At 43.4% G+C, this 27,432-nt stretch overlaps 1 protein-coding gene and 1 long non-coding RNA gene across 9 annotated transcripts in view; one reads left to right on the top strand and one right to left on the bottom strand.

Moving 5' to 3' along the window:
- Positions 1-6: 6 nt before the first annotated feature.
- Positions 7-26,660, bottom strand: cnsta (consortin, connexin sorting protein a). Of its 3 annotated transcripts, none has more exons than XM_048974545.1 (11): positions 26,479-26,660; positions 20,224-20,605; positions 16,423-16,607; positions 14,217-14,247; positions 13,039-13,125; positions 11,766-11,880; positions 9,991-10,012; positions 9,746-9,842; positions 6,760-7,511; positions 4,872-5,007; positions 7-4,470 (listed from the first exon to the last, which is right to left on the bottom strand). In XM_048974545.1, the coding sequence occupies exons 2-11, from the start codon at positions 20,564-20,566 to the stop codon at positions 4,259-4,261; spliced, it is 1,980 nt and encodes a 659-aa protein (XP_048830502.1). In that variant the 5' UTR covers positions 20,567-20,605; positions 26,479-26,660; the 3' UTR covers positions 7-4,258. The 3 variants fall into 3 exon arrangements, with proteins under 3 accessions (XP_048830502.1, XP_048830500.1, XP_048830501.1); XM_048974543.1 differs by having other exon boundaries at positions 16,423-16,610; positions 26,479-26,658; XM_048974544.1 differs by lacking the exon at positions 26,479-26,660 and adding an exon at positions 20,981-21,172 and having other exon boundaries at positions 16,423-16,610.
- Positions 9,841-27,432, top strand: part of LOC125707426 (uncharacterized) — a 27,033-nt gene continuing 9,441 nt past the window's right edge. For 2 of the 6 annotated variants that reach the window (XR_007382279.1, XR_007382277.1), the window contains exons 1-5: positions 9,841-10,386; positions 11,784-11,893; positions 14,730-14,889; positions 16,777-16,935; positions 23,986-24,101. This is a non-coding gene — a long non-coding RNA (uncharacterized LOC125707426). Of the gene's footprint in view, positions 10,387-11,783; positions 11,894-14,729; positions 14,890-16,776; positions 16,936-18,839; positions 19,072-23,985; positions 24,102-27,432 lie in introns of those variants that run through there. The other 4 variants (XR_007382281.1, XR_007382282.1, XR_007382280.1 and 1 more) reach the window with 4 other exon arrangements.

Genomic DNA, 27,432 nt, shown 5'->3' with positions numbered 1-27,432 from the left:
ACAGTGTAAACAATTTAAAGAAAATTTATTTAGTTGCCTATTTACAAAATATTTCACCTACAAAAATGACAGTATTGTCTGAAAAGAGAGTGTACACACAGGTACACAGCTATTCCTTGAGGACCAAAATGTGTGCATGTTCTAATCTCATCTCAGCAGGGATCAGCTTGATGGGCCAAACTGGTTCTGAACAAACTGTCACAATCCCTACTATTTCAGACATTCAAAGAAGAAACGTTATAGGAGGTAACCTTGAATTAAAATAGGTGCACGACGGACGCAAACCTGTAAACCTATTCATTTCTAACTGTGGAAAAAGACTGGACATGAATTCAATTTCTGCTGATACTTCCCCAAAATGAATTATTACGGACCATTAAAATAAGCAATCCATAGCTATATCTGAAGAGAGCATCCCTTTGCCCACTGTCGTCATGCGGTATCCAAGTAAGAGCAGTTGTCTTTAGGCAGTGTGCAGCATTAAGACAAACATGTAGCAACTTGTTCAACACATTACAACGTACAAAATATACATACAGCACAGAATTGACTTTACCCCTCATTGGTAAATGTACATATATACACACGTGAGCCAGTACGTTTTGTGACATGGGCATTTGGTCGCCTCTTGCTTTAAATCTTGTTTTAAATCTTCTTGAGGGAAAAGGTTTATAAAATATATGTAGATTTCTGGAAGGTGCAAAGTCATAATGAGTGTTAGTTGATAAGAGTGAACGTGACCGATCCACCTGTTATTCATTAGAGGGAAAGGAGGGTCATAAGTAAAACAAGTTTGATGAAATGTCACGGCAGTTGAGCAGGTCATGAATAGGATTATCAGATATGGAGCCAATTCCTGAGGGTTTTATATCTGATTAATTTGAACTTTAGTCCAATGTGAATTACTCCCTGCACAGTATGTTTTGCCTCTGCATTGTACAGTATTTCAAGTCCAAATTTGCATTTTTGTTATTCTCTTAAAAGTGGCACAGAGAATGACAATCGACTGCATGCACATATTCTGCCTGCAAATATCTGACACATAGCATTTCACGTAAGAGAACTTCTTTTTGCATCAGCAATTAATACATGTAAAACTCAAATGATCGAGAGACGAACACTTTCCCCTCAGGAACGTAACATTTTTACACAGATGAACATTATAAATAAATATATTGATTTCACCTTACTTTCCCTAAGAAGCCCATAAGAAGTCAGACTTAAGAAGATAGGCGTTGCCTATTACTCCTGTAAAACGTTTATGAAAGGCATTACACTGAAACATAACACAAAGCATAAATGTAACAGTTACTGTGTTCTAAACATTAAAATCATGCGATTTGCACAACGTGAGCCCTTCAGACAAAGACAATTGTGATTCAAATAAACAGTATTAAACATCATTCAATAAACTTTCATCATTTATTCATCGTGCATTGCACACATAGTTCTCGTAGGTTATTCAAATTAAGTGTGTGTATCTTCCATTAAAATATTAATAGACACACATGCTCGCACACACTAACACACGATGATGCCATTTCCCAAAAAAGTTAGTAAAGACTGAGAAAGATGCACCGATGCTATCCGAGATCCACTGGCATTCAGATGAATAATCTTAAGCACTTGGATCAGAAACCTATTGAGACAGCAAAGTTCTGTCTGTCCCTCCTGAGACAGTTACATCACGTACATTTGTTAGACGGTATGGTGTAAATTTAAGAAAGTACATTTCAGGCTCTTGTAGTTTATGTCTTTCCATTTGTTTTTCTGCATTAAAAGTTTTGTCTGCCAGTAAGTAGAATTCAACTCACATTTGAAGCTTTCAGAATGAAACAGCTGCTGAGGAAAGTGACTGGAGAAAGCTTATTTTTCTTCTGATAAAGTGGACACACAGTATATGGAAATCCCAGACATTCCATGGATACACTGGAAGATTTTTACGGTACATTTCTGACATGAATACAGCGCCAAGGTGCAGAACAAGATAAGAAAAGAAAATGGAAGAAAAAAAAGATATCAAACATGCCAATTATAAATAGTAGTACCTGAGAGGATGCAACACCATGAGGCATAGCAAGAGGGCAGCAGATGCAGGAAACAAGAGGAGGTCTCATTCTAGTCTTCATTTTCAAAGTGGCACAGTTCATGAAAAGCTTATTGGACCGAAAAACTGAACATTGCGGTGCACAACTAAGGAGCTAATATCCGCGTCTTAGCCAAAATTTTGTTTTAAAAGCAATTTTAAATACAGCACTTATTATAAGGTTTTAAATGTGTCTTGAGAACACCCAGGTGTGATCCTGAAAGGGGTTCAGTCTTGCAGATTTTAGAGGACAATTCAAGCACCTGACTGATAATTGAAAATGCAATTAGGCTGTCTACTTCTGCCCAACAATTACATTGATAAAATTTTGATTTAAGTTAAGCAAAAAACTTACAAAGCCCACAGACACAGAGTGGGCCTAAACATTAAGAGCTTTGACTTAAAAGCAAATCATTCAACTATTTGAACAATAATATTTAGTGTCCATAGGGGAATTCATAATAAAATATGTTAACTTACAAATTAGTTCATATATCTTTACAGGTCTTTAAAAACTTTAAAAGACAAAAATCATGATGAATTTAAACAATGTGATACATTACTGTACACTGAAATACACTGTAAAAAAAAAAAATTAATAAATAAGAAAATTTGTATGATACTGGCATGATTTAAGTGGTTAAACTGCACATGTAATATGTCTATTAAGGCCAAAATGGGTCAAATAAAATTATATCACATGTCAAAGTAATACAAAAAAAGCTAAATGTATTTATTTATTTTCTTATTGGGTTTTACCGAAAATAAATACTTTGTTTCAAAAATTATTATGCAAGAGTATCACCTGAGCCAGCCAGAAGACACAAAAAGTAGAAAGAATAAGGTATAGCAAGGTTCTGTGGCTGTTTGGGGATGGATTCATGTCTAGGCGCTTCCGCCTGCAACACACCCTTGGCTTCTACACCGAGCTTCCTTGCATCGTCACAGGGCCCAGCTGCTTGCACTGGTCTTCAAGGAGAGAGTTTCTGTTCCCCGAGTGAAATGTGCTGCACAGAATCGCTGCACTTACTGCGACGCAAGACACCATTGTGAACAGATTGAAAACAGAAGGAAAAACATCGAAATAACCCTAATTAAAAAGAAAAAAAATAAGCCAGTCCACTGAGAGGTAATGCACGTCGTACATGTGCTGAAAAGAATGACAGCAATTATACCAGCTAAAATAACACAGAAAGTGGACGTATGCCTGAGCTTTGAGCTTTTGCTGTGTGCCTCCTAATGTCAGAGCTGACTGCATTCAGAGGACTATAGTGCTCTTTTCACTGCCTCCTAATTTGTACGAAAATCCAGCCCCGAACACAGAAGCTACATCTCACTTCCCTATTTTTCAGTACAGCAATGACCCTCCAAAAAGAGGAACACAATAGAGCACAAGCAACAACCTTAAATAAAATCCCAGATTAAAAGATTTTTAAAAAAATCTATGTGATTTCTTTCCCACTGCAGGTCTTTTTAGTTGATCATGAACAGTAGTGGCACTAAACATGGAGCCCGACTCTTAAATCATGGAGGTGCCACTGCGCCCCCTTGTGGGACTGCAACTTCACTGCGGTCTCTACTGAGGCTGTGCAATATATGACCATGTGCAGGGCCTGTTCAAGGCATAACGGACAAAGTGGCCAATGAGGGTTCATCGCCCACCAGGGGGCGCCGCCATCCAATCAGTCTGTCAGGATGGGATGGAAGATGGCAAATGACAACTAGGTTAATCAAATTTTGCTTAGGGCCCTGAAAAGGGTTGGGCCGGCCCTGAGCACACGGTCCGCTATATTCCAGCAGACAAACCAACAAGCCAGCCCCGAGTACCAGCAACTAAAGGGAATCGAACCTGTTCTAGATTCTATTTCGTGCTTGATGAGCATCACTGTGGCTTTAGGGCTGGGACTCACCGCAGCCCTGGAGCTAAAAGGCCAGCTTTGGCCTTGGTAGATTTTACAGCTTATCAACCTCCAACTTCACATGGGGGGGGGGGGGGGGGAATAACATCCAAATACACAGAAAATCCAACAGCGCTGAGAGGGGGTAAGATGGAGAAGGGAAAACAGGCCGAAAAGGAGACATATTAAGACATAAAAAAAGAGAGACATTGTGCCCCAACCTCCTGTCTTGCTGCTCCTTGCCCCGCAGAACACAGGGCACAATGCCCACCCCCTACAAGGGGCCAGGAGACAGCCAGTGCCTGAGCTCGTCCAGGCCGCGTTGTGCCTGACTGAAGTAGAAGTCCACGTTTCGGGAGAAGTCCGTGCACACACTGGACTGGACGTCACCCAGGGCGCAGTAGAGGGCCGTCCCCCCCACGCTGATCACCACAGTGGCCAAGCACAGGAGGAGGAGCAACAGCCAGGAGTCACTTCCCACCTCATCTGCATATTCACACAACACAGCAACACAGGGTCATCACGCTTTCATCGCCTGGGCAGCCTGCCTGCCTTTTCATTTTCACACTTTTTTTACATATTCATTTTCAAATCCACTATCCCTTTTAAGGACACGCTCTTGTAATCAAAAGATTGCTGGTTTGAATCCCCAACCAGCAAAATACCAATGAGTTACCCTGAGCTGCCCCCTGCCATGTCACGCTGGGTGACATATGGCTTATATGCAGAGAACGCATTTTGTTGTCAATGACAACACTTCATAATAAATGAATTCTACCCAATACGGAGCAGCATGATTACTGATCACTGTCACAGACCAACGCAGGGTTAGGGCAGATGTTTGATCATATCAATGAAGATAATTAAATAACAAATAACAGAATTACCTTGGTCTGGTACCTCATCCGGCTCCCTGAATCGGACTTTACGCTTAGAGGTCTGCTTCGGAGGTGCGGGGGCGGAGATAACTTCTGGGGAAGTTCTCCTCTTCAGTATGGAAACCAGACCTGAGGCAGGCGTGATCTGCAGGTGAGGAGAGAGGTGAACAAGAGGAGTGTGATCAGCAAGTCGGAGAAGCGTGAGGGTCACAGAGGCACCGACTGCCCACGAAGCATCTGCTCACTACCAAGAAAGTACTAACAGCATTTCTCTTTTATTTGCAAGCGCAACCGTGAGCTAAAACTGATAAAAAAAAAAACTGATCAAAAAAACTGGAAAGTGCATTAACAACTTCTTATCACTTGGGGGAAGCACTTCCAGAATATGATACCATGCGTCATTTAGAAGCTTCTGAAAATTTAAACGAGCTCTGCTGTTGCTTCCCTTCAGTCGTGTGAACATTAATCACAACAAACCACCTCCCCCCCCCCACCCTTCCCCCAGAAAAACCCACTATGTGACTGAAATTATACTTCCATTATTGCAAATGAAAGACTATGGCAAGAGGATTTCTGAATACAAAATATTCAACTCAGGAATGCAGACCAGAGCAATAAAAATGATCTTAACTCAGAAACCACATTTATGTTTCCATTCAGCTCTATAATTGCAGAGCAAACTGCAAAACAGACTGTGGTTATAGTTGTAAATTGCTTTTAATTCAAAGGTATACAATAAAAAATTTGGTTATATCAATAATCTTAACACATTTGGCTCTTAGAAACTCGTGTGGTCATGAAAGTGGATGACCGTCAAATGTGTTTTATGACAGAGTGCAGTAAGTCTAAGCTCACTTTATCGTGAACGGAACATCAATGTTTTCTCACTAACTTTTTGAGGGACACCATATTGGACTTGGAAAAATGCACAGGAAATGGTCTGTATTAGCTGCTGTTTGACTGGTGCGAGATGGCTGCTATTCATGATTTATTAATGAATGTTACACTCTTCTCACATAGGCAAAAAGGGGAGGGCATACTGACTGTCATGCCATGCCAGGCGATAAATCTCTAACATCCATGAGGAACTGGAAGGTATGGCCACAAACTAAGATCTACAAGACAGATATTAATGTTTCACTCTGCCTCTGAAGTGTATGAATTCCTAAAAACCTAAAATGTTCCCATATCTAGTCTACATCTTCCAGGCCAGAAACTCAAGCATCCCAGATTCCATCTGTGCACCAAGGCTCAGGTGCTTGTTCAGTGTATCCTTGCACAGATGAAAATCTGCCCTGAAGCAGGAAACAAAATCGCAAACGGACTGAAAGAAGCGCCCCACCATCGTTGCCTGGAACACAGCCTCACCATAATACAGTCTTGTGTTTCTATTCTCGTCATTCTACACCAAGTCTAAGTGAATGAAAGCCTCGATTGTGTGGCACATACACAGCAGACAGCTTAAGTTTTTGCATGTGGATTCAAAGGCCAGCTAACCCTGTTTTTAAAAACGTTACTATGACATCACAATCAGCACTCTGGTCAAACATCCTGAACTGTCTTAGACCTATGAGTGGACTCACGTTCATAATACGTGTTCATATTGTGAGGACTTCTCTGATTGGACAGGCGGCAAATGCATCACCTTACACATGGTAAAGCAACTTAATCTGGGAAACGGATACTTCTCGGTGGTAATTAAAATGGCACCAAGACCACAAGTGGCGTATTATACATCAAAACACACTTTGCTATAAATCTGCATGGATGAACAGCATTGTTACAGAACCTCAAACTGTAAAAACCCAGTGAACCACAGTGAGAGTCTGATGTTTGTTCACTGAAGACCCAACATACCTAGAAAGAGGTAGAGAGAATAATGAAGAGGTCTTCCTACCTCCTCCACCTGAATGCGTTTGGCCAAGTCATCCAGTGAATCATGCGGTGCTTCTCCTGCCTCCTCCGCCTGTCCGTCCCCCGCCACATCCACCCCGTAACCATTGTCCTCCAGCTCGTTGGACTCCTCTGACACCTCCACTTCCACGATCTCTGGCTTCTCCTCCCCACCTTCTGCCTCCTCGCTGTATGTGGGCTCCATGCTGGAGCCAGTCTCTTCCTTCTCCTCTCCCAGCCAGTTGGGTCCTGCTGAGCTCATCTCGCCACTCGGGCCAGCGGCTGCCCCTCCCTCGTCCTCGTCTCCAGCAGCTGCCACCTCCCCCGTCTCAGGGGCCCCGTCCTGACTGGCTTCTGCCGGCCCCGAGGTCCTCCATGTGTCACATCCCTCTACCCGCTGGACAGACTCTGGGAGATCCCTTACGAGGTCCGTCTGGTTCTCCTCCGCCTCCTCAGGATGCAAGGAGCTGTCAGTCAGCAGGCTTCCCAAGGTGGCATCAAGTCTTGCGTTGTTTGGTGACTCCGCTATGGCCACCCCGCCTACACTCACAGAATCATCCGGACAATGCCTGCCAGTCTTATTCGACGCGGGAATGACTGTGGCAGAGTGCAGCATCTCCTCCCAGTGGTGAAGCGTGGAAGTTGAACTGGCTTCCTGCTGCAATACAAGGTCTGTGCTGTCTACAGCATGCTGTGTTACGGATGCATCCTCCATTCTAAGTACCCCGGTCCTCCCTGGTGACTCAGAGCTGCTGTCTGCGAAACAGAGGGACATCATCACCAGAGTGATCTCTCTATCTTTATCCAAACCTGTTTTACGCGAATAGTTTCTGACCCAAATCCTCAGTCAAAATCAAAGGAGCGACTACCGCTTGTCGCCAGTATCCCTACCACTCTAATTTTCAGCTACTCGGTAAGTCAAGATCTTCCCCACCTCCCTTAATCAGGCTGTAAAGTGAGGGACTACAGCTATAATGCAGACCTTTCGTGCTGTTTTAATAAATGCACCTCTGGAGGTGAATCCCAGGAATTACACTTCGCATAATAACCATTTCTTCTTCTCTCTTCTTCTCTACTCTTGTCTGCATGTGCATCTATACTGTGCAACTTTAATTAAATGATTTGTTTTCACTGTTATCCTTTTTTCCAGGACTGTCAGACCTACTACCGACATCCTTAGAAAACTGAACAGATATGCACAGGGTTATTTATACATGATTGTTTATTTTATGATCAACTTATTAGGCGCCTATCTTAACTTAAAATAAATTTCCAATTAAACAATGAATAAATAATAATAATACAATAATTGATACTTTATTGACCCCTGTGGGGAAACTGTCTTTATGCCTCCCCCGACTTGCGCTTTGTAGAGTAAGCCGTCCGCAAAGGGCAGCCACCTGTTGCAGCCCCCAGGGTTAAGGGCCTTGCTTAAGGCCACAGACGTGCTGAAGCCGGCTTCGAACCGGCGACCCTCCAATCGCATTCACCCAGGCGTAGCCCACTGAGCCACGTGCTGCCCCCATGTCTGTTATGTGTGTCAGATCCCCAGCCCCTCAGCCCTCCCCATTCTACTTATCTTGATGCTTCATTCAGAGGCTATTCACACTTTGGAGGACAGTCACTAAGATTTCCCACAAGCCTCCCTGTCAGCCAGTCTGCTGCTCTCTCACTGTCACAAATGGGACAGGGAGACGTAACGGGCACGGATGGGATTAGAATCAAAAAGGCCTGCCTTAGGAACACAGAGGCACCAACAGAAGACGAAAACCTACATAATAAAAAGGAAAGAAGCTTTAAAAAAAAAAAAAAAAAAAAAAACGACTTTTGGACGACAGTAATTAAATTAAAGGAAAACATAGACAACTTAATGAATAGATATGAATAGATATAAGTATTTCAACACAGGACGCGTGTACCTGACTCGTCGGTATCAAATATGTACACCTGGTGTAGACTAAAGTTACCAGGCCAGTTACCACGGTGGCGGTCCCAGTATTAAAGTACCTTCCTTACCCCCGGTGGCCTGACAGACAGAGGAAGAGAGACCCAGGAGACAGGCTGCTGAACAGGCCGCCGCTGACAGATGGCCATCCAGACGGGGGGCTGGCAGGGGGGAGGTGTCACGCCTGGCTTGTGAAAGTGAAACCAGGCCGGACGACAGAGAGCCCCGCATCCACGATGGCCAGGTAACATACGACCCCCCCCGGGTCCCAGCGGGTGGCTCTGCCCACAGACTGCACTGGACTCATCAATAACACATGTGCCCCCCCACCCGCCCCCCCAGGCACATGGGGCATGGCAATGTGAGCCAATTCCATGAGCTCTCCCTAAGAGACTAACGGTGGTATTCGATGGCTGCGTAAGTCCCTCAGCCGCTCTGTTTACAAAGCAAAAGATGAAAACTAAACTGAGAGACTGACAAACCAAAATGACCAAGATGCACTTTGATCCATACTGGGGTTCCTGAAACAGGGCTGAGAAGACGGGGAAAAAAAAGTAGATTGAAAGGCGAGCCCTGTTCCCTGCAAAGAGACGTCACGGGATAGACCAGGAATGGGGTTAGGTGGAGGGGCAGGCGATTCTCTTCACGTGCAACACATGCCCAACAGCAACAGCAGCAAAAATGTGACATGAGTGTCTTGAGGGCAACTCGCCACCCAATGAAAGAGGTGCTTTACCATGATTCACCCAGGCCAAAAACAAAAGTCTGCCGCAAAAACCCCCTCTGCTTTAAAAGCAAATAAACTACTAAACTACACACAACTTTCTAAAATCCTTCATCTCTTCTTCTAAACAAAATATGCATAAGAGACAGGATGTGATGAGGCGACCATAAACCAGGCTCGTAACACGAGCAACTGGGGAACGGCGTGGCGATGTTCACCAGCGACGTGTCACGCGAAGGCACATTCAATAAGTCGTCTAAAACCTGGAGAAGTTCCGGAAGGATCGCGAAAGCGAAATAGCCCAGGCTGGTCTCCACTCACCTGAGCAGCATGAAAGTGGCACCGTGTTCGGCTTCCTCTCCAGAGCTGGCTTCCTGGAGATCAGGCTGTCCCGTAGAGCTTTGTCCACAGTTATGCACTGAGGAGACATGACCGAGCAGCCACATGTTTAGGATGTGCCAACGTCACCCTCACCCTCACACGCAGGTGCGTTCCGACACCCATCCATCTGTAGTGCACCGGGTCCCCAGATGGTAGACGGGGGCCAGACCTGGCTCTTCCCATACCTTCTTGTCTCGGAGTGTAGATCTGCGCGAGAAGGGGAAAATCAAACAAGAGAAGCGGAGAGATGTTAATTGCAACAGCGGCAGGAGCCTGCCAGGTTCCTGGTTCGCTCTGCTCGAGCGGCACATGCGAAGGGACATACTGCGAAGGTCGGCTTGCTCGCTGGGAGTCTAATATTAGAGCGGCACATTTCCCATGCTGAAACTCTAGTGCCGGTCTCAAGTTGCCCAGAGCCCGGCAACAGGGCCATATGCTTAAACCATCACAGGTCCCTGACGCGATCGCCACACTGGGCATCACGGGGCAAGGGACTGGGAGAACTCAAGCGTGTCTGCATGTAGGTCTGTCCCGGCCAAGTGGCAGGGATGCGTAACTAAGGGGCCGCCCTCAAAAAGCAGGTGAGAGCAACTGTCGCTTCTGAGTTTTCAAGGCAAATGCCTAAAGGGTTTGGAAGAGTTTACGATTTTACAAGCTAGGATTTCAACTGTGTGCCTGCTGGCCAAGTTGCTGTAATGAATACACTGCAATCATGGAACAAGTAATCGTGGCCAGGATGATGGAAAAAGTCATCTTGGCCTAAAGAAAGATGGTTTTAATCCTAGATTACTAAATGCTGAACTGAAATCGCTTAATCACACCTGTATAAAGGGACAAAATTTTTAATTCTGGAACATGCATTTATCGTTTTTAATGTTTTATTTACATCATGCGTCTATCCATCCATCATCAGCTTATCCTGAATGTGATAATAGGGGTCAGCTTGGACAGATGCCAGGATTAATTTACAGGACACACACACACACACACACACACATTAAGCAATTTAGCACATTTTGGGACTGCAGCAAGAGACACAGGTACCTGGAGGAAGGTCGCATGAACAAGGGGTGCAAACTGACACCCAGCACTGTGTTTACAAGAATGTACCTCCAGCGGTAACATTTTACATGACGGGGCACAAATACTTAGTAATAATTCAGTTACTAATGATTTCTTCATGATTTGTACTTCAGAAACAAATATAGCCTGGTTGAGATAAAAGATGCATCACAATTAATTAATGATGAACAAACATGAGATCAGTATTTCACTCGTGTCATTCATGACTTGTTCCTTCAGAAAGTTCCTTCACTAGTTTCCTTCAGTAGTCCAGACAAGTTAACAAAAATTAAGACACAAATATAGTAACTGCTTGGTATAAAACAGGTATCATGATTCATTAATGATGAATTAACATGAGATCACTATGTAACCAATACCTAGTTTTTGGTTAATTAATACATCAGTAATAGCATAATACTGCATTATCTGTGCCTCATCAAGTAAAGTGTCACCTCATAAACCTTAGTGTCTTGGACGTTACACCTTCTGTACTGCTCTAAATTGCTGAGTGCATCACTGAGGATACAAATGAACTCGACTAGGAATTCCTCCACTAGTCTCCACTCCATGTCCACTGAACATGTTCTTAATGCTGCACCGTCTGCTCACTGAATAGTCGTCTTATTGGGTTCTTGCTTTATTTGGAAGAGATGGCGCAGCTCCTGCTCCAATACTGCTTACACTCATAGCTGGCCATTCAGTGGGAGCTCAGCCCAGCGGCACTCATGCCAAGGCGACTCCACCACAGCATCTACGTTTGCAATGTGCTATTTGCCTCCCTTGAACTCACTTTGCTCAAGAGCATCTGCTGAACGAAATACATGTAAATGTGAATGGCAGCGTGCTGACGCATGCCAAAGCCCGCATGGTCGACCAGCTCGGGGCCTCCTCTCACCGCTGGTGTGTCCTGCAGATCCGCCTCAGCATCTCCATGTGGGCCGCCTCCAGCCCAGCACCCAGCGTCCCCGTGGAGCTAGTCCCGGCTGGGCTGCCTCCCTTCTGGCGAGACTCTGAAACTCACAGGTAGACGAGGGTGGACACTGCATTTATTTTCATTTTATTTGTCTAGCAGACGTTTCTATTGAAAACCTCCTTGTGCTATTAAAGAAGAAAAAAAAAAAACCTAGAATAGTTAAGGGTTAGGGGCTTTGTTCAAGGGTCATTCACACACCAAGTCTCCAGCCGACCTTGGGATTTGAACTGTTGACCTTCTGATCACAATCACAGAAGCTAACCCAGTGAGTCACATACCAAACACAGCCACCTAGCCTGGTAGGAGACAGGCTGACTTTAGGCTGGCAAAGGCTGAGCGTGCAGTAGCTCCAAGGACCAACATCACTAACACAAGGAGGCTGATCCGTGATCAAACGTGGAACACAGAGAGCTGATGGGTCACTGGCACATGCAGTGCTGTGCAAAAGTCTTAGGCAGCAAAAGAAAATTGTGTTTATTTGCCTGTCACATCAGTGTTAGACTCTGATACTATGTCTCCCAAAGTGTACTAGCCTTGCCATTTGAAAATCTCCAAAAGTCAACCTAGTATTTGCAGCAATTGACCAATATATCAATGGTTTTGTTTTGTTTGTTCTATATGGAATATTGTTTGTATATGATGCTAAATTGCTTATATTCTCCAATATCGTGATTAAAAAGACCAAAAAAGGTGAACGTCTGGACCGTAAGAAAATGCTTTACTTGCGTGTGCAGGTGCTGTGCTGGAGCAGTTTTTTCCTGGGGAAAAAGCCCAGTATTGCACTGGCACTAGACATCCAACAAAGTAAAAGCAACTTTTTGGAGAACAAAAAAAAATATAAAAATTTTATTGTGTTGTTCATTTGCGTGTATTCCAATGTTAAATTGCACCTGTTTTTCCTGAAAAAACTGCACACTTACAAGATGAACAGCTTTAAACATTTGATTGCCCAAGTCTTCTGCAAAGTACTTTGTGTGGTGGGCAGAGGAGAGAGACACTTATAAAACAAGTAAAAACCGACAAGAATTCATTGACCAGACAAAACCAACCCCGTGATCGACCTTCACTGAGAGTCAATAAGTGAAGAAAAACAACATAAAGATTCTAATGAGGCCCAACTTCTCGATTTCAACTAAATGTCATGATGTGACGACAGCAACGAAAAGCAGAAGAAAGAAGAAGAGATGAGTGATACCCCACTGCTCCTGAAGCCGGGCGAGGTTGGACAGCAGCCGCTGGTGGTAGTCTCTCTCCAGCTTGAGAAACTGGACTGCCCATTCATCTGAGGCAGCCTGATTAAGGTGCAATGACTGGAAGTGACCTGGAGAAAAACCCATTACATTGTGCTCTATAAGAAGAGAGCAGAACAACTGTAAATGTAACCCTCTCAGTGGCAGAAGACCAAATTAAAACCCGCTCTCCATCTTCCTTAAGACCGCAGAAGTAAATGCCAAAATTCAATGAAAGTTTGCAGTTCGGTCAACGTGCTGGGCAAGCTAAGGAATTTCTCTGAAAAATCAAAAAACCGAGAAAAGGCCGATTGCAATTAACCAGCCATTGTTTCAGCTCTCCCATTATTGGGACGAGTATAACACGTTCGATTGCTATACAAAAACAAATGAAAAAAACCCAACAGCACAGTGGGATCAATCTTCAATGTTTCCGTACAAAGTCTTCATTCCTGAGAAGCTTAAACTCTGAATGAATGCATGGTTACACCGATAAAATACACTTTTTGACCGGTTTAATATGCAGGGTCACAGACAGTCACACACATTTATATTGCATATGCATCCACTAGATGATGGACGCACACACAAGCATAATAAGCACAATGAAAATTTACTGAAATGATCCCAATGTCAGCGTCACAGTGACTGAAGGCAGCCGCCTCACTCAAATCCTGCTCCTTTACTTCTTAGTTTTTGTACAGCTACACAGAATTTCAGAGGCTGTCTGTCGTTTAACCTGCTGCTTTTTACGAATAACAATTCAGTTCCTAAGGCGAAGCCTTTTAAAATACAGAAACGTTACCCGACACTTGTGTGTTTATAGATTTCTGCCTCTTTTAGAGATGCACAACTCGAGCCATCACCTTAACGCTGCTCAGGTCCTGATCTGGTCTCTCTTTAAAGCAGGAGGTCGCTGTCAATCACTTTTATTGTGAGTTATTGCAAGACATTACAGAATACACATATTCCTCCTCAGCTCTTGTTTTACTACTGTCCATTAACAGGATAAACATATCTTATGTTGCAAAAAAGGTGACTGAAGTATGACAGAAGTATTAATATGAAAGAAAGAAATTAATAAAAACATAAGAAGTAGCAAAGAGAGTGATATTAAAAGTAGATTTTAAAAGAATAAGGATACAGTTTTCTTCAAGGAAGAAATCCTCTGCAATCTGGGGGGGGGGGGGAGAGAGTTAAAAATCAGAATAATATGACATTTGCTGTGTTTTTCGTTATTAAAAAAATGTTTGCCACAATAATTATGTAGAAAGTCAAACTTGCCCCCTCCCCCCAGATTTGAAGGTTGAGCTGAAATAAATGTGAATATTTCAGTAACATGTTCACACTGCTGAAACAGGCAAAGGAGGCCCCCCCATTGATTTCAATGCCATTATTTTTCCCTAACTCTAGGGGATAAAAGGGGGACACCTAAGATTAAGGTATGGGTGCTTTTTTCTGATGAGGTCAGAAGGCACCGGACCCCCTGATGCCCCCCACCCCACCCACCATATCTCTCTACCTATCATGTTGCCAGTATTCGCTGCACCTAAGGTTGCCATCTATGCCAGATATTACAAAATATATAGAAACAACCAAAAGCCGAACTAGACCCTGTTGCTGTTTTTTCCCTTTAACCTTGAACCTTTCCTTCTAGGTGGTGAAGTGTAACATGACTCAACAGGTCTTTGATCAGGGCCAAATCTCCTGACGACCCCGAACATGACACTCGCCACAGCAGAGTGTGACAGGGAAACGTGATCAGTGGCAGATCCATGCGGGGACAGCATACAGAGGCGGCTTAAGTGCATGACTGGGTACGTATGTGTGAGACAGGGAGACAGAGAGAGGGAGAGTGGGAGAGAACGGGGGAGAGAGAGGGGGAGAGAGTGAGAGCAAGGGAGACGGAGAGGGAGAGGCGGAGAAAGAGGGAGGAAGACAGGCAGAGAGAGAGAGAGCAAGGGAGACAGAGAGAGAGAGGGAGAGAGCAAAGGAGAGGGAGAGAGAGACAGAGGGAGAGACAGAGGGAGAGACAGAGGGAGAGGGAGGGAGATAGAAAGAGGGAGAGAGCAAGGGAGACAGAGAGAGAGAGGGGGGAGAGAGAGAGACAGAGGGAGGGAAAGAGGGAGAGGGAGGGAAGGGGGAGAGAGAGGGAGAGGGAGGGAGAGAGACAGAGGGAGGGAGAGGGGGAGAGAGAGAGGGAGAATGTATGCGTGTCAGGGGAAGATTTAATCGCTTCTAGCCTTGCTTCTAAGAGGATTAGTCTCAAACCCAAACGAATGACCCAAGCATGCAAAGGCCAACGATTCATGGTCTGGGAGTTTTGGGTGTATAAAACCAGTTAGATGCGACTTCCCTGGCAACCTATAAGGAGTTTACGTTGTTGCTTGGTGACTTCAGGACAAAAACACGTTCCACCAACATAAACATTGCCACGTACGCGCTATGGATTTTTGCAAAACAACCAACTACTTACGTTACACAAACCAGCGTTCAGATTTACATGCTGCTACTGCACAGCAACACATTCCTTAGTATTCTGATTTATTCATTTATTTATTTTTTTTAAAAGCATTTTTTCTTTTCTTCTTGTATCGTGCATCACTCAGGCACAGAAAGGAAACGACATCCATTTAAACTAGTTTCAAATCCCTGTTTACAGGTTTTGAGACTTTTGAAGTACACAGCATTCTGCAAAAGTAATTAAATTTGTAACGTGAAACAAATCACACATTTATCCCCTAGGCTCCTTATATACGTGTACAGACTTATTGATCCTGAGTTTAAGTTAACCTGAAACGGACGTTCCTTACAAGACATTAAGCATGAAATTGCGCACTGACATCCACACTGAGTTCTGGGTTTGTTATATGGAGAATCCTGTTTATTTGATGCATCCATCTTTATTCCCGCAGCATATAACAGCTTCTATCCATCTGGTACCATGCTTTGGGCAACACCAAGTTGCAAGAGGCTTCTGACATACAGTATCAGTCAAATGTATGGACACACCTGCTGTTACTCCATTCGTCTCTATTTTACATTGTGTTATTCACCTGGGCACAAGTTGGCTGCCTTGCTGTTACTCTTCGATCCAGCTCATCTTAAAGCAGCTCTGTATGTTTAGATCAAGGGATTGTGGGGGCCAGGTCATCTGTCACAGCACTGCACCTCTCATTGTTCACAAGATAATACTCACTAAATAACCAGGAGGAGTGCTTAGAATGGTTATTACATTAAATAACAAACCATATTCAGAAGTTGTGTCCAGACTTTTGACCGGTATTGCACACAGAGTAAGTGGCCCCAGTTTCCTTGATATTACGCAGAGAGAGGGGTATGGGTCACACCTGGTGCAGGCACTGTGGAAGCAGGGTATAATCCGAACGCTCCACCAGGTCCTGCAGAAAGGCCACCGGGGAGGGGCTGGGCCTGGGTACGAGTGGCTCACCGCCACGGGTGCTGCCAGAGGTCTGGTCAAGGCAGCTGGACACACTGTCAGCTGGACCCACAGGGGGGAATCTCTCAGAGACAGCTTCTGAAGACAAGAGGTCGAAGGTCACCAAGGGAACTCTATAAAACGCTAAATAGCAAAACACTTCACAGAGGGCACAGCTTTTAAAAAAAAAAAAAAAAGTTGAATCGATTTCTGAAACTTAATTAATGCCCTGGGGGTGGGGGGATGGGGGTGGATTCTGTCTCAGATGCAGGATGGTAACCAGAGCAGAACAAACACCAGCCTCATCTATCCCCAGAAGCTGCAGTTGCTTCACAACCTGAACACACCTGGAGAACAAAGAGACCAGATCCCTTGTGCAATCACATCTACCTAGACAACCTAAAAGTCCAACGAGCAACGTCAGGTAGGTAAACATTCCCCGGAGGCCCCTCCCTCCCCCAAGCTCACCCCACCCCACCTCACCCGGGGATGGCGGCCAGCCAAGCTAAGCTTAAAAAGACTCAATTCTTTACTGAGGCTGCTGGGTGAACCACAGATCTGATCAGGCTGCAAATTAGGAGCTATAAATGCACATTACCTGCAATCGACCTCCAAGAAGAAAGACCAAGCTCAATGTAGTCCAGCTCAGTCAAAAACCTCAATGTTCACTCTTGTATTCTACTTATTCAACAGATGCTTTTACCCAAAGTGACATACAACAGAGAAAATTGGGTCAGACAGTCCCTGGGGCAACTGCGAGTTAAGGGCCTCAGGGGCCCAGTGGTGAAATGACTCTGCTGACCCTGGGGTCCGAACAGCCAAACTCGCGATCACGCGTACAACATCCAAACCCACTGAGCTACATACCACTCACATCTGCACACCGGCATTACCTGATAAACTGTAGACGGTGGTTTAAAATAATGCGGCGAGCACTTAGTCCAAAGGCAAAGACATTTGCCACGCTACCATTTATATTTTACGGACCAGGAAGTCGTTACCCATTCGAATCAGTGCACACAGTCATTGCTTGTTGACATTAGCTGTCCAATTAAATTTGCTCTCCTGTTTTGCTGCTCACTCTGCTAAGGAGCACCAGTGCAGATGTTCATGGTAAAATGAATCCAAAAAATGCCAACCAACTTCCGCAGAGTAAAATGCTAAATTGTAACATTCAACAGCAAATACTTGATTCTCAACTGCACCAATTATGCGGTTAGCATAAGCTACAGAATTTCAATGACCAAAAAAAAAACAAACAAAAATCAATCTAGGAACATATTTCACATTTGAAGGTGTCCAACTGATTTTATTCCAGTGGGAAAAAAAACACAGCCGACAAAGCTGCCGCTATGGGCAAAGGATATGTGCACCATATTTAATAAAAAAACTCCTAACAGCATGATAAATTTGATACTAGAAAATGCACAATACAAAATTATAAAACTCACCGGGGCTCATATGTTAAGATAGATATCATGACCTAGTAATCTTAAAGTGATATCAAAGAAATCTGCTCAATTTCAAGGGCAAATGTTCTTTTAATAAGAAAACTTCATTTAGAACAGACATGCTCTAAAAAGAATTACTTTCATAAAAACCCTGGCAGGACATAACAGCTCTTCTACAGGTTTTAGGTATAATGTTGACTGTTAGAATACGACGCAATATGAAACTTTGCCAGGACTACATTTGGAAAAATTGCACTTAAATTTGAAAGACATTCCTTATCCAAAACAGAACATATTAGAATTCAGTGCTTCCCAAACCGGTCCTCCAGGACGTGCAGACAGTCCACATTTTTGCTCCCTCCTAGCTCCCTATCAGACAGTCCACATTTTTGCTCCCTCCCAAATCTAACATCTATTTTCAGCGCTACAAAAATATATACTGTTGGCTGTTATACTGTCTAAACTGTATTTTATTTATCATTTAATCTCCCAGAGCATATAAAAAGTATACTAAAACCATAATAGTTGTACGTGTAATGAGACACAATAAAATGTCTGCACAAGCCAAGCTGTCCTCCTGAGGTCATAATATACAATATCACACGTTACTCCGTATATATAACTTGCAGAAATCTAACAGTCCTTTCAGAAATCAAATGTGAAGAGATAATGAAAGCTATAATAATAATAATAAATAATAATAATAATAAAGTCTGCAACGATTCATCGAGTAACTCGAATAACTCGATTACAAAAGATCCTCGATGGAAATTCTTTGCTTCGATGCTTCCTGTAATCCGCGCGACTATGTACTGCTTAGTGATCAGCGTGTTTCACCCGGAGGATTATTACTGTCGCATACTGTGCTTACGCTGCATTACGTGTAGCAGGTTTGATTTGATGGCGCGATGGGTGAAGACGGGGAACGACGGGGAGAGTCAGAGAAGAAGAAAAATGTCTAGAGTTTGGAACCATTTCAAACAAAAGAAAAGCGAAAATACCGTACAGTGTGTCCATTGTAAAACCGAATTAGCTTACCACAATAGCACAACGTCGATGATTCAGCACTCAGTCTATGCATCCAGTCCACAGAGCGGAACCAGTACAAGGTAAGCGCGAGCGTTTAAAATACATTCTATGCTGCGGCTAAAATAGAACTGCGATAGAAACGTATTTATGGGCATATGTGTGAATAAAAAAGTGTAACAAAATTCAGCCCAAGCAGCCCCTATTTTTCCTCAAAAAACACTGATAACACAACAGCAGTGAAAATGATGCTGTCGTAGTATAATTAACATGGAGCTGGAGCCTGTCTATACACTAAGAGCAAAGAGACGGTTCCGTTACAGAGATGGTGAACTCAGGTGGAGTGAAGGAAAACAGCAGCGCTTGTAATCTCTACTAAACCTTTACTGGTAAAGAGCTGGCGAGAGTCCTTAACCAAACCAGCTGTTCAACAAGCTGAAAGGTAAAGGAAAACGATGTTTTCAGCTCCCATTCACCGCCGTTTGTCTTCCACAGCAGCAAGGTTAAAGTAAAGCTGTACAAATTAAAATAGAAGCTGTTTGTATGCAGATAAACTGTTAGCTTAGTTTGACACACTATTTAAATTTGGCAACTTGCAGCAGGCTGACAGCAGCCGTCACACTTTGTCACAGTGACACCTGCAGCATGCAGGGGTGAGTCTAAAAGGGAGCATGGGGTGTACTCAACTAGATCTATTTCAAGGCTTTCGTAATTTTATTTTGCAGATTGGTTAATATGAATAATATTACATAATTATAATAATATTAATAATATAAATAGCAAAGTGCTTTCTGTGTGTTCTAGCAACATCTACATCATTTTAAGAGACCCGTCTATTTTTGATTTTTTGAATAGTTATTATTGCTCTTTAATAAGACAAAAGTATTTCTTATCTGATTAATCGATGGAATGATCGACAGAATACTCGATCACTGGAATAATCGATAGAATACTCGATCACTGGAATAATCGATAGCTGCAGCCCTAATAATAATAATATAAACCACTCCACAATAAATGAATTAGGCTGAAGTTCAGTTTCCTTTTAAATAAGTCATTAACTAAAAAAAATACAACATTTAGTGTGAATCTTCATTTGCATGCAAGAAATATGCACATTTTGCTAGTTTGATTATGCTGGATAACAACTGACGGTGATGCCACCATTGATTTAAAATTGGCAGTGTTTTGTCAGAAGTCGTCTACAGAATATTAACAAATGTGTCATACTGTACCATTGCTCCCAGTCTGGATGGTGAGCCATGTGCTGTGTTGTGGTGAGTCCGGCGTTTCAGCCCTCAGTGTCTCTGCTAGGGGCTCGCCATAGTTGTCCAGCAGCCTGACAGCCTGCCGGTCTTCTTCCTCGTTGTTGTTCTCAGAGTCTTGCTGAGACGGCGTCCAGCCAGTCTGCAGGCTGCCGTCCATTTCGTCCTGCCCGTTCTCCGTCAGCCTGTTCTGATTCTCGTCGGAGAGGGACGATGTGGGGCAGGGGCCACGGTCCAGGTTGTTCTGGAGATGCATGATGCCCCCCCATCCTTGCCTCACCCCCCCGTTGCTGTCTGAGTGCTCCTCCTCCATGAGCGAGCCCAGCTGGTGACCATCAACCTACCAGTGCACCTGAAAGAAAGACAAAACCTGTTGGTTTAACACCGACACTAAAAAAGAAACATCTAAAACAAGAGAAAACACCCGTTGTGTTAGTCCTCTGATACATAATTAGCCTTTATTAAAGAACCACTTAATCAGGGGCTTGGCAGTTTTAATGTGCCACAATTCTGCGCTACCGAAACAATACAAACCAGTGACACCACACGCCTTGACCGTAAAGAGACCACTCTGATACGTTACCTAGAGGTAACACACTATAGATTAGTGCAGTCAATATCGTTCTGTGGTAACGCAATGAAATATTCGGGAATGATTTCAAGACCCGTCTATGCAGCAGGATTAGAATTACTGGCATGCAAGAATATCAGATATGATTTAACTCACCTTCAAAGCATCTGGCTAAATTGTGGGCCCGAGGAATCTGACAGAATGCTAACAGCAAGTGCCTCCTTTCTTGTAATTAATTTTCTAATTCGACATAACAAGGGCACGGTGTAAGGCTCGGAGTCGGGCAGCGGGTCTCTTTATACTCATGGAAGACGTCACCATTCGGAAAGACGGGATTCTGCAGAGCAGCGGAGGGAGCAGCCAGGCCCTTGCAGTAATCCATTAACTGCTCATCAGTCTGCTGGCCTGCAGTAATCCAGTAACTGCTTATCAGTCTGCTGGCCTGGTTTCCTACAAAAGTAACTGACTTTTGACCTGTTTAAATATTTTAGAACCATTAGTCAGAGAGCTCTTTGTGCCTAGAGAGAAAATTATACACGTCTGCAAACTGCTAACAGCTTTTCATAAAAAAAAAAAAAAAAAAAAAGTTAAACTTTGATATTATTTTTTTTCTTTTTTTTTTGCTCTCCCCTGCCCTTTGCTACTTTGTTTGGGTAAATAATCTCACGGCTCAGCACAGCTGATTCGAAATTTGAAAAGATTATTATAGCAGGAGTTTTCAGTGAGGGAGCCACCAAATGAAAATACACCAGCACTAGGCATGCTGTACCACTAATGCATGACCATATAAGTAAGTAAAAACTAAGCACCCTTTTCTGGGGGGGTGGAGGGGGGGGTGGTTTTGAATATTGTTCAAGTGGGGAGTGGGGCTTCATGATTCCATACAAGATCTCTCTCACCTTTTTAGGAAATTAATTTTAAAACTGCCAAGAAAGACTACCTTTAAATTTATGATGTCGCTGGGTGACAGGTCACGGTGAGCCCCGATATTACACCCTCTATTTACACCTCTGGATTATCTCCTCCAGGAGGATAAATCACGTTACAAGGTCATTCCTTGAGGACAAACAGTGGATGACCATGTGCTGTCCCAAGGTGGACATAATAGTTAAAAAAAAAAAAAAAAAAGTACACTGTACAAGTTTCACTGTAATACACAGAGAGGGATGACACACACAATATGTTCTAAATGAGCAAGCAACACTGCCATAGAGCATCAGGAACGTCCACGCGTCCATTCAGTCATTCACTGTCCATAGCCGCTTGTCCTATATGCAGGGTTGTGGGGAGCCAAATCCTACCCTGGCGGCTATGAGCACAAAGCAGGGAACAACCCAGGACAGACCGCTACCCTGGCGGCTATAAGCACAAAGCAGGGAACAACCCAGGACAGACCGCTACCCTGGCACTGGGCACCACACCACTCAGACACACGCTTAGGACTGCATTAATACTGCACGTAAAAAGCATTAAAAAGTGTAAATAAAGACACAAACCATACATTCAACTAAGACAAAGGTTCTGCTATGAGTTATTGACCAAACAAAATTAATTACAAAATTAAACTATTATTTACTTAAGCTGGACCACATAAAAATGTAAATATACTGCCAGTCACACTATTGGTGCATTTAAATGAAAACATCCAGCACACTGCAATACATTATGTATTAAGACATTATTATATAAATTTGGTGTTGGTCACTGGAATTCTTCATGCGAAAGGCAGATTTGGTGGTTGCAATGTTCTTAGTGGTGTTTTCACCAAGTGCCAACAGCCTCTTCCAGCACAGATCTAACTAACTAGGATAATGCAAAATGTCAGAAGTGATTCCCGTATAGCTGATTCGGCTGCTTTATCATAGGCATGACATGTAAAAACAGGGCCTTTGTCCAGCTCGACCAACGGGAGACTCTCCAAAATGTCGGCCTGACATGAATCCACAAAGGGTGACTTGCCCAACAGCTGGCTGGCGCGCTCCCGGTGTCTCCGCCTCGCCTCACTGCGCTCCCGGTGTCTCCGCCTCGCCTCACTGCGCTCCCGGTGTCTCCGCCTCGCCTCACTGCGCTCCCGGTGTCTCCGCCTCGCCTCACTGCGCTCCCGGTGTCTCCGCCTCGCCTCACTGCGCTCCCGGTGTCTCCGCCTCGCCTCACTGCGCTCCCGGTGTCTCTGCCTCGCCTCACTGCGCTCCCGCTCCCAGTGTCTCTGCCTCGCCGCGTGCTCCCGCTGGCTATATCTCTGCCTTGTTTGTATGTTGAATGTTTGTAGGCTATATGAAAATTTAGGCGGGGGGAGGGGGGGCCCTGAATTCCCCCCCATTCGAGCAACTGCCCCTCAAAAAGTCTGTGCATGGCACTCTGGAAACCATAATTTGGAGACAGTTTACAGTGATGGTTTACTTGAAACCTAGAGTGCTAATAGCTCTTCAGAATTAAGATGCACAAAAAAACTTAACTTGTGTAAAAATGCAGATCTTGCACCCAATTCTGACAGAAAAAAAACAAACCCATTCAGTTTTGATGACAGGTTCTTTTCAATTGAATTTCAATTCACAAATGATAAACAATATGTGACAGCTTGTCTATAGCTCTGTGAGAAACATCTTTTGCCAAAGACAAAAGATACAAATGCAAAAGAATTTAATAAAAAAAAATAAGGCAAATCGGCAACAATGAAATGGATAACGGTTTTTGATACCAGTGATATACCTTGTTGCAAGTTTTGTGACATGCGGATATTCTATCAGCAGAGTTATGTGCCTTAATAATAGTGAAAACTTCAGTTTAAGTCACTGAAAGTGTTCCAACCTGAACAGCACATGCAGCTGGTGATTAATTTGTTACACGTAGGTTTTGGCAGAGTGCCTAGAGGTTAAGACAACCACATACATGAGAAGATGAGGTCACGTGAGGTACAGAGCTCTTAAAATAACCAAAGTCACTCAGCAGCTTTGTTGTCATGCAATTCTCTTATTTTCCATACTGACCTTTGACATATTCCATATTTTAGATAGATAGATAGATAGATAGATAGATAGATAGATAGATAGATAGATAGATAGATAGATAGATAGATAGAGAGAGAGAAAAAACATATATATATATATATATATATATATATATATATATATTATATATGTATTTATTTTTTCTCATTTCAGTTGCCATACCAACTTGCAACATGTTGGCAAATACTCATGTCAAGCTCTTTGAGACGATCCCTGACGGGAAGGTCAGACACGCATACAGGGAGTTTTTTTCGGCACCGAGCAGCCCGGTAAGTCAGTGCTTTGATCCGTCACCCTAGCAATGGCCTTCTTGCAACTCTGTAAATTATTAGCGATGCATGCCCTCCCCCGATCACAAGTAACCACACCGAATGAGCTGCGCGCCAAAATTAGGTCAACCTCTGCGCTCAGATGGAGCCGAAAGGATTGAAATTGAAGTAGTGGAAAAAATATATATGAAAACCCAGAAGTGACAAAGGCAACCTTAATGGCGGTACTGATGCTTAATACGAGCCTCGGACAAAGGGTTCCTATGGCTGTGCAAGGAAGATAGGACAAATTGAACAATAAAGAAAGAACAGCCTATTATGATTGAAAAAGCAAAGCGCACCATTCAAAGAATTACATTTACATACACACACACTCAGATACATATAAATCACACACACCTGCTCATAAATCCTCTAGTTTGCAGGTCAATGACAGACAAGGACGGCATACAGCCTACCACCCTCTACCTGCTCAATGACAGTGAACAAGGCTGCACTACTCAAATGAAGATGTTTGCTCAAAACATGCCCCGTTTCATATTTCAGACAGCAGCCTTACACAGAAACACCCCACAAAAAAATCATGCTTATAAATCTATACACACTCCACAAGATATAGCTTTGAGAACTTGAGTAATATTCTACATCAACGCTCCCTCATTTGCTCCCAACGTAAAGTGTCAAACCGTAAATATATTTTTAGGAATCTTTCCTTATTTTCCTTAATAATCACAGGTTATACTTTTAGATAAGAAACTTGGATTAGAAAGTCTGTTCATTTAAATGTTTTGTCACAATTTCCTGAGCAAGATGTTTAGATATTTTAAACTTTTATTGCCTTTTCTGTACATTTCCTTTGTTCTCATAATACAGTCATTTAGACTCAAGGCAATTAGCTGGACACACGTCATGTTCAATGCGCCCAATTTTAAGATTTTGCACTAAAATCCGGTACGCACCACCAATGAGGATGCAAATGAGTGGAAACCTTACATTTCCAACAGCAAACAGAACAGATTGAGCAATGTGACAATGGTCCCAGCGTTTGTGAAAGGTCTGCGCCAGTTATTTTACCTGCCTCATGCAACAAAGATTAATATCGAAAGCAAGAAATTTGCAGTAAACCTTTAGCTTTGGGGTTGACTAAAATTTTATGTTGCAGTGACTGTACGGGCGGCATTTCATGTTCAGACTGCTTCTTAACAGAAGTCATTGGGACCATCTCAGTGTAACGTTTAACCTCAATTAACATCCCAAATATGGGAAAATAGCCATGAAAAAATCCGACATGCGAAATCAGAAACGACTGAATGGAAAACCACCAACCACCAATACCGCCACCACTAGACCACTGATACAGCGACTGGTTTTAACTGATTAACGTGCAGCCGGCTCGAGGAAGCCGAACAGATACTTTGTATCTAATGATCAGCATCATCCTCGCGTGGCTGTATATTAGCAGAATCCTATTGGCGATTATTGCACTCCTGCTAAAAAGAAACTAATGATCTGATCAGTGACAAAATACTTAAATTATAAAATAATTACTTTTTCAATGGTGCAAATGCAAATCTATTTTGCACGATTATCAGAAACCTATAAACATGTCATTATGTGATTGGTAAACGCCAAGAAAACGGAAAATACCACAGGCTTCTCTTGCATAAAAAGTAATAAAATGTCTTAACGCGCAGCGAAGGAGTCATATTTACGTTACGGAATCTGCCCATCGAACGTGGGTTTTTAAATAACAAAACACATAAATAATGAAAGCGTGTCCAAAATGTACATCCTCAAATCATAACATACTTGCAAATGACAGGAAGCATAAAACAATCCGGTGGAACTGGGGAAGCAATCCTCCACAATAGGGCGACATGATAAAAGCTGGAGGTTTGTTAGCGCGGCGGCGTCCTCGACCTGCCAAGGCTTCCTTTCCAGTCCTTCTCCGACGGGGCAGCCGCCGCGCAGGAGCCGCTCCGGCCGGCACCTCCCCAGTATTACTAGCTGATCCGAGCCCGCTGCACGCGCCGGGGCCACTTAGCTTCAGCCACCGAAAGCTGCACCCAAAGCCCCCCTTTAACGTAACACTCAGTCACGGGTGTCCCGGTGCGCTAAACACCTTCAGTGAAATAACAGTTAATGCCCCATAACTAGCACGAAATATGATTATTTGTTGACAGATCACCCCTTTTGTTAATTCTCCGTAAACAGCGATGGATCATATATTTCACCGAGATTAGATACCTTCTATCATTTGTATTAAATGCCCGGAGGATTAGATGCCGTTTTGAGTAAGAACGTAGCCAAAGGCACCGTCGCCCAGGGACAGCTCTGGGTCGCGGACTGACACTTTCTACGCAGCGGTAGCACCTACCTGCTTAGCGGCTCAGAAACGCGCTTGTGCTCGGTCGCAGCATTAATCTAATCGGCGCATGGTGTCTGCATCGCCCGGCTCCGGCCGCCGCTCCCCGCTGGATCGTATCAAGCGTGAGGCAGACAACCTGGTTTGCGCTTCCTGAGATCTATCCGGGCATCTGCGAGGACGAGCACAGCTACAGAGCTGCTCCTGTGCAGGAGAAGGGCGCCACCTTCCGGCCCAGTGCGGCCTTTACACTCCTGAATACGCGGGGTCAGAATCCCGTCTGTCCGCCTTTTTCATAGAATTACTTTATGTTCGAAGCAGTTCTTCATGCTTCTGGAATGGTTTATTTTGACCAACAGTAGTAAATACAGGGTTGCCCACTTTGTATGTAACAGTTTTATTACCTTGTAAATAGTCTGTAGGCTTTTAAAACCAATTTAACGCTTTTAACGTTGCTAGTTTTACGTTTATAATGGAGGAATATAGATTTGCTTTAAGAATTCTGTAAATAACAGTTCAAAATACTTACTTCCTAAAAATTGTTGCTCTAAATATAATTTCAACAAATAACTAGGTATTACACTAGGTTGCATTTTTTGTTTTATGAAAAAGGACAGCTGATGTGTCGTGTAGTAGCATCTGCATTCACCTTTGCGCATACATTTTGTTTATAGCAATTTTACACCGGTGAATAGTTTACATCAGGGGCAAATCTTAAGAAATATGGCACCCCCTCTCTAATGGGCTGAGACAAAAATCTGGGGGACTGATGTCTCGCTAAATAGGGCCTAGAACACATGTAAGCTACGAATAATCACAAAATATCGTACATTCTATTTCGACATTTATTGCTGAAGACTTTGTACTATTAAGAATGTTGCCCACAATTACCTGTTCTGAAACTGATGCAACTGGTATTGTTATTAGTTTTTTTCGTAATATAAATACACACGGGGGGGCAGTATG

Source organism: Brienomyrus brachyistius, chromosome 14 (assembly GCF_023856365.1).
Source record: "Brienomyrus brachyistius isolate T26 chromosome 14, BBRACH_0.4, whole genome shotgun sequence".
NCBI classification, from domain to species: Eukaryota; Metazoa; Chordata; class Actinopteri; order Osteoglossiformes; family Mormyridae; genus Brienomyrus; species Brienomyrus brachyistius.
The sequence above is the reverse complement of the archived record's forward strand: the minus strand, read 5'-3'. Positions and strand labels throughout refer to the sequence as shown.